The 14,978-nt window shown below is 37.6% G+C and overlaps 1 protein-coding gene across 12 annotated transcripts in view; it reads left to right on the forward strand.

Annotated features, from left to right (window-relative positions):
• Nucleotides 1-7,713: 7,713 nt before the first annotated feature.
• The window catches only part of gpatch8 (G patch domain containing 8), an 80,565-nt gene continuing 73,300 nt past the window's right edge, over nt 7,714-14,978 (forward strand). For 4 of the 12 annotated variants that reach the window (XM_069904837.1, XM_069904835.1, XM_069904839.1 and 1 more), the window contains exons 1-3: nt 7,724-7,791; nt 8,029-8,050; nt 13,659-13,676. Coding sequence is in view for 3 of the 12 variants with exons in the window: in XM_069904831.1 (XP_069760932.1) it covers nt 8,039-8,050 (12 nt within the window). In the remaining 9 variants the exon portion in view is untranslated. Of the gene's footprint in view, nt 7,792-7,983; nt 8,051-13,658; nt 13,677-14,978 lie in introns of all 12 variants that reach the window. The other 8 variants (XR_011347026.1, XR_011347027.1, XM_069904831.1 and 5 more) reach the window with 5 other exon arrangements.

A 14,978-nucleotide genomic window follows, 5' to 3' on the forward strand; every position in this document is an offset into this window, starting at 1 on the left:
TCAAAATTGGTCATTATGCCACTATCTCCTTGTAGTGAATTGTGGAAAATATGAACACAATAGGGGTGGCATGGTTAGTGCAACCCTTACAGTGCTGGTGGCCCAGGTTCAATCCAGTGCTGTCTGTAAAGTATATGTTTTCCCAGTGCCTGTGTGGGTTTCCTCCAGGTGTTCCAGTTTCCTCCAACCCTCTGAAAACATTGGATTTGTAGGTGAATTAGTATAGGGGGCACAGGCTTGTAGGCTAGAAGGGCGTGTCACCATAGTTCTGTCTATATTTTTTCGAAGTAATATTTTAGAATATGAATGTTACTTGTGAGGTCAACATTTATAGCTGTTTTCGTGAACTCGTATGGGCATTTTTACAGTATGGTTAAGGAGAATTCTGAGATTGTGTCCCGCAAGAAAGCAATAGTGTGTAACATGGAGGAAATTGAGTCTGTGGGGAATCACATAACTGAACGCTTTCATTTTCTCTTCAGCACCGGCCGGCATGGTTGAGCAAGGGAATATTCTTAGAATTGCCTCCTTCCATTTGCTATTTTATGGTCTACCACTGTTCATGCCTTGCTTGATGTTTCAGAACTCCTGTGTTTCCTTCTAATCTGCCATCATATCACTTGGCTGTGTTAATTAAATTGATGTTTGGGCTATATTTACATGCACATTTTCAGTGTTGAAGTTTGATTTGGCTGGGATTTCTTCTTTAGCTATCCCAGGTACTTTACTGTATTCAATGACTAATGGTAGAATGGTACATTTCTACTGAAAGTATTAAACCACAGTACGTCATGAAGGACCAGTTTTATTGTGATTGTACTCTATTTAAGCATGATGGGAATGCCACACATCCTTGATGTGAAGAGTGGACTGTGCTATCAAATGATGCCATGAACAGGTACCCCAGGTGTTCATTTACTACCTGCTGTTAACCTAGTCTGGTAGATATAGCTTCAAGACGCTGCCATCTTATTCAATATTGACTACTTCCAAGTTGTTTCTGATGATGAATATTGAAGTTCCCACAACTAGAGTACATATTTTGCCCTTGGTACTTTCAGCTTTTGTACCTAATGTTATGTATCACAGAGGAGCAGGTGAATGAGGATGGGAGGTGGTAATCTGGCCCCTGTTTGACCTGGCGCCATGTGCCATCAGAATTGAGGACTCCAAGAGCTGCTTCTACTGACCTGGTATCACTCTGCTGCAATTGGTGACAGGACATAATCAGGGATTATGATGGAAGAATCTGATATGCAGTAAAAAAGCAATGCTGGAGAAATTCAGTAGGTCAAAAAGTGTACTTTTATAGAGCTCCCTCAACAGCCCCTAAGGCTAGAGCTGGATGAGGTCCTCACCCAGGATGAGACATATAAGGCAATTGAACAACTGAAAAGTAGCAAAGCAGCAGGTATGGATGGAATCCCCCCAGAGGTCTGGAAGGCTGGCGGCAAAACTCTGCATGTCAAACTGCATGAGTTTTTCAAGCTTTGTTGGGACCAAGGAAAGCTGCCTCAGGACCTTCCTGATGCCATCATCATCACCCTGTACAAAAACAAAGGCGAGAAATCAGACTGCTCAAACTACAGGGGAATCACGCTGCTCTCCATTGCAGGCAAAATCTTCGCTAGGATTCTCCTAAATAGAATAATACCTAGTGTCGCCGAGAATATTCTCCCAGAATCACAGTGCGGCTTTCGCGCAAACAGAGGAACTACTGACATGGTCTTTGCCCTCAGACAGCTCCAAGAAAAGTGCAGAGAACAAAACAAAGGACTCTACATCACCTTTGTTGACCTCACCAAAGCCTTCGACACCGTGAGCAGGAAAGGGCTTTGGTAAATACTAGAGCGCATCGGATGCCCCCCAAAGTTCCTCAACATGGTTATCCAACTGCACGAAAACCAACAAGGTCGGGTCAGATACAGCAATGAGCTCGCTGAACCCTTCTCCATTAACAATGGCGTGAAGCAAGGCTGTGTTCTCGCACCAACCCTCTTTTCAATCTACTTCAGCATGATGCTGAACCAAGCCATGAAAGACCTCAACAATGAAGACGCTGTTTACATCCGGTACCGCACGGATGGCAGTCTCTTCAATCTGAGGCGCCTGCATGCTCACACCAAGACACAAGAGAAACTTGTCCGTGAACTACTCTTTGCAGACGATTCCGCTTTAGTTGCCCATTCAGAGCCAGCTCTTCAGCGCTTGACGTCCTGTTTTGCGGAAACTGCCAAAATGTTTGGCCTGGAAGTCAGCCTGAAGAAAACTGAGGTCCTCCATCAGCCAGCTCCCCACCATGACTACCAGCCCCCCCACATCTCCATCGGGCACACAAAACTCAAAACGGTCAACCAGTTTACCTATCTCGGCTGCACCATTTCATCAGATGCAAGGATCGACAACGAAATAGACAACAGACTCGCCAAGGCAAATAGCGCCTTTGAAAGACTACACAAAAGAGTCTGGAAAAACAACCAACTGAAAAACCTCACAAAGATAAGCGTATACAGAGCCGTTGTCATACCCACACTCCTGTTCGGCTCCGAATCATGGGTCCTCTACCGGCATCACCTACGGCTCCTAGAACGCTTCCACCAGCGTTGTCTCCGCTCTATCCTCAACATTCATTGGAGCGCCTACATCCCTAACGTCGAAGTACTCGAGATGGTAGAGGCCGACAGCATCGAGTCCACGCTGCTGAAGATCCAGCTGCGCTGGGTGGGTCACATCTCCAGAATGGAGGACCATCGCCTTCCCAAGATCGTGTTATATGGCGAGCTCTCCACTGGCCACCATGAGAGAGGTGCACCAACGAAGAGGTACAAGGACTGCCTAAAGAAATCTCTTGGTGCCTGCCACATTGACCACCGCCAGTGGGTTGATATCGCCTCAAATCGTGCATCTTGGCGCCTCACAGTTCGGCGGGCAGCAACCTCCTTTGAAGAAGACCGCAGAGCCCACCTCACTGACAAAAGACAAAGGAGGAAAAACCCAACACCCAACCCCAACCAACCAATTTTCCACTGCAACCGTGTCTGCCTGTCCCGCATCAGACTTGTCAGCCACAAACGAGCCTGCAGCTGACGTGGACATTTACCCCCTCCATAAATCTTCGTCCGCGAAGCCAAGCCAAAGAAGATAGAGCAGATAAAGATATATAGCCAATGTTTCAGATTTGAGCCTTTTATGGTTTGAAGTAAATACACAATGCTGGATGAGGGAGGGGCTCAAGCCCCAAACATTGGTTATGTATCTTTGTGTTTGGTATGTCAAGTACACTTTGATCAACTGAATTTCTGCAGCATTGTGTTTTACTACAATCATGGTGTCTGCAGCCCTTTCATGTTTTATATAAGGCTTTTTAACCTGTGTGAATTTTAAATTTTATTATAAAAGGGAAAAAAAATGCAATAATTGTGGATCAAATGGTAAGAATTATGCACCAAATGGCAGTTTATTACTTTTGACAAAAGTTTCAATTTTGGGGGAATTTCAATAGTTTTCGTTCCACTCACATGCCACTTTAAGTAATCCCTACGTCATAGGTGCCCTGTGATTAGTAAGGGATTAGTATGGGTGTGGGGAGAAAGAGGGTGAGAGCCACTGCTCTCGACATGCTACTGAAATGTTTTGCTTGAGAAAAATTGTCATTGGCCCATTTCCTTTGGAGTTATGAAACCGTGCACATAACGAGTCAATTAGGTACGATTAGCACAATGGTTTTCAAACCTTTTTTTTCTATTCACATACCACCTTAAGTAATCCCTTGTGGCTATCGCTACTGCATGCTAGTCCCAGCAGTCTCCGCACTCATGCGGGGTGGATGTGATGTCAACTTCCTGTCTGTTGTTTTACCCCGCACTGAGAGCTCCCCAGTATGTCTCTGACTGCGGACTCAACCGTGACTGCTACGTGGGTGAGCCACCACACCCTTACTAATCGCAGCACCTATGGCATAGGGATAACTTAAGGTGGTATGTGGGTGGAAAGAAAATGTTTGAAAACCACTGGTTTAAATGAATAATTTCATTCTTAGAAATGACGGATGAAAGGCACTTAAGGTTGTTAACAATACAACATGATTGGTGCTGAACTATTACAATTACACGGGCAAAGGACCAAAGATGGACAGCCATAATTAGTTGCTTGAATGAGACTGATACTATTAAAATACTGTAATCGATTATTTTACATTCATTTTTCCATGTTGAGCATGAATGACAGTTGTGGCAATAACTATGAATATATTTGATGTGCAGTCATAGAAAGGTAAGTCTGTAATGCTGTGATCTGGTCTCAATTTTTTCATTCCTATTGATTACAAATAACCCCTGCAGACAAACGTCTGTATATGTAAATCATGAATATGTTCATTGATTCAGCCACCTCTCTTTTCTGGGGTAGAGATATTCAAAGACTTGAGAGAAGAAATTCTCTCTCTTCACCCCATTTGTCATTCTGAATCTCTGCTCCTAGTTCTAAATTTCTCCACAAGGAGAAATATCCCTTCACAATCTGCATACCTTTGGAATGTTAATATGATTACCTCATTTTTGTAAAATAAAATTGTACACCAAGTCAGTCTAGCTTTTCCCTAGAAGGCAACCCCTTCATACTAATCTTGTCTGAACAGCCTGACTTCCCATATAAAATATGAAGACTAATTGGGAGTAGTCTCACCAATACTCTTATGTTTGAACCAAAGCCCCTGTTTGCAAAGTGAGTATTAAACACTACAGTCCAATATTTATTTTGCCATCCTAATGACTTGAACTGAGCTGCTAACTGTATTCTTGTTGGTGTATCTGTTGAAGGATAACCCAAATTCTAGGGAGCACACACAAAAATACTCTGTTAAAACTTCTTCAATAAGTTCAGAACTTAAATTCATTTCTCAAAATAAGTTGATTTATTTTCAGCTTAGTCCCAGAGATTCTTAGCCAAGATCGTGCTTAAAGATGGTGTTGATGTGTCTCCAAGTACTTAAAACCAACATTAATATATTTTCTGGAAGGAAATCCTGATGTAGGGTCTTGCCCTGAAATATCAACAGTTCTTTTCTCCTTCACGGATGCTGCTCGATTCAACTGATTTCCTTCAGCAACATATTTATTATTTGTTTCCATTTCCAACATTTGAAGTCTCTTGTGTCTCAAAATATTCTTTTCTGGTTTGACCCAAATGTGATACTTGACCTCCATCAATATAGTTGTTTTCTAGCTCTCAACTGACCTAGCTTGCCATACATTTGAGATCACTAAATCTCAGAACTGTGGCGGAATTCTATTTGGTGTCGCTGGCAGTTCTACAGATGTCATAGGTGCTCTGTGGTTAGTAAGGGATTACTTAGGGTGGTATGTGAGTGGAAAGAAGGTTGAAAACCACTGGACTAGAGAAATACAGAGACTTTTAAGTCTTCAAATTAAACATTTAATTTTCTTGTAGGTACAATTTGCCTTGGCGATTAAATAAAACATAGCTGCATTCTACAATTTGTTGATAGTCTGTGATATATGTAATATTTGAATGAAATCTTCACTCCATTGAGGACATCTACATGAGGCTGTGTCATAAAAAACCAAGCTCTATCCTCAAAGATAGAGCAGTGGCACAAGAACAGCTTCTTCCCCTTTGGCTTCAGATTCCTGTTAATCAATGAACCGAAGACACTGCCTTGTTTTTTGTGCACTACTGTTTGTTTATTTTTTATTTATACTAATGTTGTAAAATGGTTATAGTATTTGTGTTTGCACTAATGATGCTACTGCAAAACACCAAATTTGACAACAATAATAAATTCTGAAATCTTTTTGCCGTGTGTCTGGATGAGATTGTCAAGGGATTGCTTGTGTTTTTTTTTGAATGACAGACAGATTGCAACAGCTGCACGTTGATGTGATTGCGCGTAGAGATGCAGTTGAAGCAACGGACTAGGAATGAAATTCTTTCATGGTTTAAAAATGCTTTTTGTCCTCAGTGACCAGTCTTGTAAGGTTTCTTTGTATACTGTGTCATTCTACTCAAACAGATTGGGATACAAAGAAAGCATTTGACCCACTTGTTTAAATTAGGTGCAGTGATAAAAAGCAGCTCTTACATGTTAATCAGTGAATCTGTTTAGTTTTGGAACAGTTGCATTGTATCATGTAGGTACAATTATGAGATACAGTGGAAGTCCAGAAATCTGGGCCAAGAATCTGGACTTTTTGAAGGCTCTCAAACTTTTAAAATTTCGCGGGCTTGTGCGTGCGTGCTTGTGCAGCGCGACATGCACAGCGGCAATTTATTTTTTCTTTAAAACTCCTTGTTTTGATAAATGAAGCATGCTGTATTTGCTAATGAATAAACTATCAAACTTTATCTGTTCATCTCTTCATTCTGCCTTTAATTTGAATTTGAAAAGTACTGCCTGAAAATCTGGATCGACCCAATCCCCAAGCAGTCCAGATTTTCGCACATCTACTTTAGTCTGTATTTGAATATTTTAAAGACTTTCTGTGTTCACTATTTGACCAATGTAACATAAAAACTCAATTCTACCTACAATGCTAATCTAATATATTTGAGGATTAAGGAATTTGTATCTATCAATACAAATGGATAGCAATCAACAGTTAAGAAATTATTTTTAATATTTCTGCATGTTTGCGTTTGAAAACCCTTTGAAAATCATTTAATGGGAACAGCATATTTGGCATGTAGTGAAAGAAACAGGTTTTTAGAGATAATTTGCATTTAGTTATGAACTAATTGGAGTCTAAGAAGATTGTGGTTTATGAGATAGTTAAGTTTTGCATTGCGAATGAATTCTGATAAATGGTGCTGTCCAGCTGCCGTCCAAAAGTTAATGTTTCGCACTTGCCCACTCCCTCTATTACCTGATAGTTATTAATCAATTCTCCCTCGTTTTCTTCACATTATCTGTTGTTTGGGTATTTTTTTACCCTTTCATAACTGCTTGTATTTCAATATTTCCACTGATTATTTTGCCTTGTACTTCCTTCTGAGAAAATTTAGAAGGAATTTAAAATCTGCAAATTTAATTAAGATTGGCAAATCCTTTGCATGGGTTCAACTAAATTGAAATCTTTCAATTTGTTACTTTTTACGTAAATATACAGTTTAAATAAAATAAAATCGCAATGATTAAAATATGAGATGCAAAAGAAGTAGTGTCAGAGTTAGATGAGCACAGGATAGTAGTGTAAAATACAACTGTAGGTAAAATTCATCATTGTGACCCAGCTGTGTACCTAGTTTTATGAATATTCATCGCTCAAACAAAATGTCAAATTGAATTAAACTGCAATAGAAGAATGGAAATCTTCCCTTGACAAATTCAGTAAATATTTTCATTTTATTTTTACTGAAATAAAATGGTATAAGGCACAATACACAATATTCAGTATCTCGGATTTATGAATTATTTTGTATTTATTGATTGCATTCTTGTGGCTGAATTGTCATCAAATACTTTTTTTTAGTTCATCTTTATTGACTTTTTCAATCAGCGACACATCTAAGGACTCTGCAGACTATTTATTACTGAATATTCTTTTCGATAATGCACAGTTTGTTTACATTTCTCTTTTGTACTGTTTACAGTTACAGAAGAGTAGAAATTTTGCTTGGCCCGCAGGAAAAAAGAATCTCAGGGTTGTACGTGACGTCATGTATGTCCTCTGACAATAAATCTGAACTTTGACTTTTTAGGGGAATCACTTTGATCAGTACGAGGAAGGACATCTGGAGATTGAACAGGCATCTTTAGACAAGCCAATAGAATCGGTAAGAATTTAAATTATGATTTGAGAAATAATTTGGTGTAAACTGGTTAATGATTATGTGCACTAAACGAGGAGTGGATAGAGCAGTTTTAATTAAATAGTTCACAGTGTCTAGCAGTGAAAATTGCATAATTGGCCCAAACTACTATGTAGCGTTTAGAATATATCTTTACTTTAATTTTAAATTTTTCAGGATTTTGTAATATTTATTAATGCTCTGCTGCTACTATATATACAGGACATGAAAAATGCATCTGAAGGTAAATCAACATTTTGTTTGTACTTCATGGATAAATAGTACACATGCTTCATTGCTACTTTAAATAAAACGCTTCGTAAATAATCCCACCATATAGAAGTCTCTTTTATACTTGTTCAGTATTTAAGTAGATCTAATTCAGTTTCACTTACTTGAGTTAATCCAGTGCTTTGGTTTTACAGCATTTTGTGTGTGTAGCAATTGTCTTTGCACTCACATGATCAAGGTTGGAATTTCACGTGCATGATTAAATTTACTAAAGGACTAGAAATATGTGATGATCTCCTTTACGTACTGGATATTTTGTACACATTCTGCAAGTTATACTTGTAGTCGCTTGTTGTGCAGTTTGCTTTACTACAGTAAAATTGCACTGTTTAAAATTGACCTTCCACTAAGGGGCAAGCTAACAACTAAAGCTATTGTTCCAATCCAGTTGAACAAATTATGAGTGAGCTAAGGAACTGTGAAGCCAACTCCACTGCCATCCTTTTTGTCTTTTAATATTCTCTTTATTTTTAGGGTGACCCAAACTTTAGTATAATCAATGGTATAATTTGACCAGTGCTTTTTAACATGTAACTTTCCTGTCACAGCATTGATTTCTATTTAAAATTAGTCATTCACTTTTGCAACTTCAATATAAAATTAAGGTAAACTGCTTCAATTGAATCTGCAATCAACAGAAATCAGATAAAAAGTTTGTGCTCTTGGCCATATCCACTCATGGCTGTGGAACAAGTGATTGGAGTGATTCCATAAATGTCCCTCATGATTGTAGAACCTAAACACGAGTTCCCAAGTTGATGCTGAAGTGCTTAATTATATTCAGCTACAAAGGGTTGAGTTCGTGATCCCTATTGGCTGCTTGATAAGATTCTTATTGTCAGAGAAGTTGGGGTTTATTAATTTGTTAGTGAGAATGGCTGAGCAGAATTGAATTGGCAGATACCTTATGGTGAAGAGCTTGTCTTCCAGCTCTAGCCAAACTATGATTGTACAGCAACATTGGTATCCATAGGATTAGGTTTACATTTTCCAGGGGTCCCATGTTCAAAAATGCCCCATCGCTCTATTTTTTTGGTAGGACCATTTGGATCCGGACTATTTTGCAACATGGCTCTGTGTGAACCTGCTGCTTAAACCAGGGACAAAAATCCTGGCACTTGGATGAAATAGCAGTATTTGATCAAGTTCGGAATCAAGGATGTGTTAAAATTGAAATTATTGGGGACATTTAATCAGAAACTTAAACAGCATCAGCCAAAAAAACATCATATGGTTTCGAGACAAGCCAGAGATTATGTATTTTATGATGAGCGATTCACTTAATTTTTCACCATTTGAAAGGAACAAGCTAAGAGTGTGATGAAACATTTTATCTCCACTTGATTGGATGAGTCCTGCTCCTGCAAGATTTGAGAAATTCATTGTTGTGCAGGACAGAGCAGCCTAGTTGATTGGCATTGATATATCACCTCACTGTCATTCACAAGATGCACAGCATCAATTTGCCAAAGATTACCTTTCCAAATCTTCAACTACTTTGCCCATGGTGGGGTGGGGGGGGCATGATGATAAGCTGTCGATGCCACTTCTTGTAAGATCGCATTCAGATTTTGCATCATTCTCAAATAAATTTGGACATACAAGCCCGTGCCACCCAAATATACCATTAACTGATAAACCCTGTATGTGTTTGGAAGGTGGGGGGAAACTGGAATACCTGGACAAAACCCATGCAGACACAGGAAGAATGTAAAAACTCCTGCAAATAGTGCCGGATTTGAACCTGGGCCGCTGGCTTGGTAATACCATTACGCTAGCCACTAGGCTGCTGCGCTTGGAATTATGACTTGGAAATACCACCATTCTTTCCATGTGGAATTCAATAACAGAAGCAAAATGTTGGAGATTGACCTTAGGCCAGAGAGAGAGGCACACACGCTGTTAACATTTGGGTTAATGACGCTGCATCAGGACGAGATGCTGATTGTTTCAGTTCTGGATAGTTTAGCACCATTGTCTTGAGTAATTTGAACAGACAAAACATTTAGGGCTTGCCTACAATTTCTATATCAGGAATAAATTCATCACAAATTACCTGCATAAGTAGATATTTAAAGATAAAGCATTCCATTGAAATAAAGTTGTTTTAACAGCTATCGTCTACTTGTTCCCTTAAGATGGAAAATGTCTGGGAGATGGGGAAAAATGTTTGAGCTGGTTTGCTCTGTTAAAAATGTGTGCAATTTTCCATCTATTATAATTAAAATATTAAACATTGAGGAGATCATTATGTATTTCTGTTCTCATTCAAAATGTACCCAGGTTACCATGTCAGAAATTTTGCACACAACTTCGGGTGTCCACTGTTTCTCTCTGCAGCAGTTGGGCCATAATTGCTAAGCAGCCATGAACTGGTTTGTATTGCACGCTCTGCTTTTTTTTTAGGGGTTTCTTGGTTCCTTTTCTTCTCCTTCCAACACAACAAATAGCTACTGTGAGACTTTGCTGGCATGAAATTTGTTTATGGAATGGCAATTGTCAATGATGTATGTTGATAATACTGCAGGATAAGTTTTCAACAAGCGATTTATTAACATTAATTGCATCATCCCTAACATTGCATTTTTTCTTCTTTTCTCTTTAACAACATAACTGGAAATTTTATCACCCACAAATTTGTTTTATTTTAAATTTTGCATGTGATTTTTGTTTGCATAAATTTGTTGGACATAGAAATAGTTAGCCAAAACCTCTTAAAAATTTAACTGCACCAAAGCAAACCAATCTTCCTTCACAAAATGTATAATTCAGCAGAGAATGTTGAATAGTTACTAGAAATTCAGTAAAAATACAAACACCCATTTTCAAATTTGAATTCCTATGAACAAATATGTTGTCCTTATAAAAAAAATTAAGCATGAATAAAGCTTTTATTTTACCCCTTTTTTGTAATATTCCAATAGATAAAAGAAAAGCAAAGGTGGGTTTAACTTTAAAACATTTAATTCGAGCATGCATATCATCCAAAATTTATGTTCATTTGACCACCACCAGTATTTATCTTAAATATTAATAATTTCCCAGCTAGTTTATTATCCTTGGTTTTCAGAAATTAAAAAAAAAAATGCAGTTACTTTATTCTTCAGCGGTTGAGAGTTTTATGAAAGTCACCCATGATAATTCATACTCTTTTCTGTGGAGAATGGGAGTCAGAGAGATACAGGTCACTTTTCTCGATTCATTCAATTCTGTTCCAGTGTTATGACAATATTTTATGGTGCTGCTACTTCTCTTGGTCTCACACCTCAGCTTTTGAACCAGAAGTGTATTAGCAGCTAGCAGGCAGACTCACCCTTTTCTGCCTTGCGATGGTGACTCTTACCTGAAACACTTCGGATGCTGGATGGGAGTAGAGTAGTTCTGCACTGCAGTAGGCAGTGTTGAGTCCTTGACCTAGAAGACGGGCAGCTGTTATGCAGGGCAGTGTCTTACCCACAAAAGTACCTAACACATAGCCTTGTGTCAAAGTTCTACAGGATCTTGAATCTCCCTGACCTTAAGGTAACTCAGAAAAGTATTAGCAATTAAACAGTTAGTAACTTTAAAAAAAATCACTGAAGTATTTTAAACAAATAAGAACTTTGAAGGAAATTCTGTTAATTATAAATAAAGTAAATAATCTAAAACTCACCATTGCCCTACAATATTGTTATTCAACCCTAATATGGAAAAGAATCACTGTTATTGCATCAAACTTAACTAGTTCAAGTTGATATGCACATCTTCACTAAGTTTGCAATCCACTGTTAGTCTCTCTATTGAATTTAAAATTGAAGGGAAGATAGGAAATTCTCAATGGAAGTTGGAAAGCAAATCCAAGACTTACATTTGTTCAGGAATCCTGAAAATCTTGATCTCTAGGTTAATTCCAGAAATAATTGATTGTTACTTGTATAATATTCCCATGAACCAAGAGCAGACATTTATTGTTGCACCTTTTTTATTTAGCAGCATAATAAATTCAGTTAGTGTTTTGTAAGTATGTATTTCTATAGTGAAGAACAAATTGGTAATTGTGTAAAGATTGAGCTGACTATCCATCCAAAGCTTCAATGCCAAGAAACAGACAGAATTATTTTCAATAGGTAGCAAATGATTTCCATATATTCTAAATCAACTGCGTCCTGCAGCATTGTCTCGAGATGTGCTAAATGCTATGCTACAGTGTTCAGTCAGTGCAAATACCAAGCTTGGTTATATTATAGAGTCCACCGATTTTGAAATGATTTGTAATGCAGTTAATTGGTTTACATGATATTACTCAACTGCTGAGACATATCAAGAATAACCTGCCTGTGCACAATTTGATTAGTGCAGCATTTTACTGATACTGATGTTGAAGTTTATTCTGTTCACCTACAGCAACTGGGGATTCAGTGCAAAAGAATGATGTGGAAATTTGTTTCCTCAAAACAGTCAGAGCACAATCCACAACTACTAAATTTGCACAATCCAGTCTTCCAAATAACCTCTTTCTCACTGTTCAATGCAATTTAATGCCAGATACAGAAGTAATTCTTCCTTGAAAGAAAACAAGAAAATACTGCAAATGATCAGGAGGTATCGGAAACTGTGAAGAGAGAAAGTTGGATTCCTGATCTGTCATTGGAGCTGATTTTCATTACTTTTTGTTCCTATTTCAGGCTGCCAGCCTGTACAAAATCTTGATTACAAAAGTTGACATCTATTTTATAAAATAATTACTTTGGATTTATCCAAATTGTTTTCTATACTTCTTTCTCCACTTTATAAACAAGAAGCATTTAAGATGTTCATGAGCATAAAGAATGTGTAAACCTTGACAATTTTAGAAATTAACCATAATGTTAATCTGTAATATAAATTAACCAATTATTAGGGTAAATGATATGTTTCAAGAACTGTTTAATTGGCTTGAGTTCTATTTATTTCCATTCTATTTATTGATCTATATTGAATGCAATGATCAAATCGTGCTTTCTCATTTCTCACACGCACAAGATCTGTGGACTCTTAAGCAGACAAAGGTTATGTTAATATGGCCTGCTGATTTGACATTTAACAGTAGCCGCATGTTCCCTGTACTTTCAATATTTCATATCTTGTAACTGTATGGTGTAGCATTACCATTTGGCTGTCCTATCCATCATCATGTGTCACCTAAAGTTAAGCATAATGTTGGTTTTGGGAATCATTCTAAAGTGTTCTTGCATGTAACTGTAAAGTAGTGCCCACATTTTGTCTCACTTTCCTGATATAAACATATATATATATGTGTGTGTGTGTGTGTGTGTGTGTGTGTGTCTATATACATATATATCCTCACACACAATATATATTTTATATGCATAGAAATATTTTTACATTTTTTTTCTCCATTGTGTGTCATTCTGGCACGCTGCACTGACTTACGGCTAGCTGGTCTTGAATCGTGGATTTACATTGTGCTTCACTATTACCTAATGTAGACATTACTTGCAAGCAGTGAATTGAACAGAAGCAGACCATTAGTGTTTGGACAGTTTCTTACTTTGTGTTACATTTAACTGTTCTTTTGACAGCCCAGTTTTTAAAGTCAGGTTCGTATGGAAATGCTTTCACTCCACTTGCACTGCTTTGAAATAGCCTATTGCTTCATCTGTCTGTCTATTTTTTAATGCATTAATTAATATTGCAGTCAGGATAATGTCTCACTTCCTTCATTGAAAATCTAAAGTGGCATAAAAATTAATATAAACATTTCAAGATAAGATTTGAGATTATTGTTTTATATTTTCAAATGTAGAAAGAAAATAAATTCTCCATCAAAAGCATGAGAATGAAGAGTCCTGTTTTTAATGTCCAATGATATTTAAGATTATAGGTAAAGTTTGCTGACCTAATTGGACAGGGTGTCATTAAGCCAGATTTGTTTCTTTTATGAAGCTCCTCACTATTCCATTGATGGCTTTCTTTAAATTTTGTATTGAATAACAGTAATGTTCATTCTATGGCCATTTTTACAATTTTAAAGTAGCATTAACATTTTCTTTTCTAGATTGTCGTGCTGGGCTCTGATTTTAAATTGACATGTTTTTAATAGGAAAAATAGTCCTTTTTTAAACAAAGTCTCTTGAACAGTGTGTTTAAAACTGCAATTTATGGAAATAAAAAATGCTTAGCTGTTTTATTCTTTAGAATGTAGCTTTTTCGATCTCCACAATGTTGCCATCGATCGCAAATAATAGCCACGTATGTTATGAACTGGAAGCTCAAACCCAAGTAACATGGTTTAGGTGAATTTTGAAACTAGCGCCTGATGATAGGATGACAGGATGAAGATATCTTAAGTCTGGTCTGATACTGCAATAAAGCATATTGAATCATGTATTTTTTTTCCTTTAATAAATTTGATTGCAATACAGCACTGCAAGACAGCAATTTTTATGGAGTGTGGTGATAGCATGGGATTTCTATAGGCTACTCTTCTGACTTAAAAGTTGGCCATATCCGTTCAGCTTGCCTGCTTGGCCTTCAAGCCTTCAAAAGGATGGAAATGTTGCAATGCCAATACTTTAACAAAGTGTTGTGCTTAGTAGAATAGATCACTGCTGTCCATGGTGTGGAGTTTGAGCCTGCTGCCATGTTACATGAATTTTTTGTGGGCTTGGCAGAGTTTTAACATTGACGCTAAGCCAGTCAGATGCATTCCTATAATAATGGATTTGCGTAGTATTTAATAAGAGACAAACTTTATGCGCAGCTTGACCTGTTGTTTTCTCTCCACCTGTTCTCCCCCCCCCCCACATTGTGTGTGTGTGTTTTTTTTAATTTAACTTTACATTTTTTCCATTTTACTTGATCTATCAGTTATTTTATGAGAAACAGCTGATGTTAGGACA

This window comes from Narcine bancroftii, chromosome 12 (genome assembly GCF_036971445.1).
Source record: "Narcine bancroftii isolate sNarBan1 chromosome 12, sNarBan1.hap1, whole genome shotgun sequence".
Lineage (NCBI taxonomy): Eukaryota > Metazoa > Chordata > Chondrichthyes > Torpediniformes > Narcinidae > Narcine > Narcine bancroftii.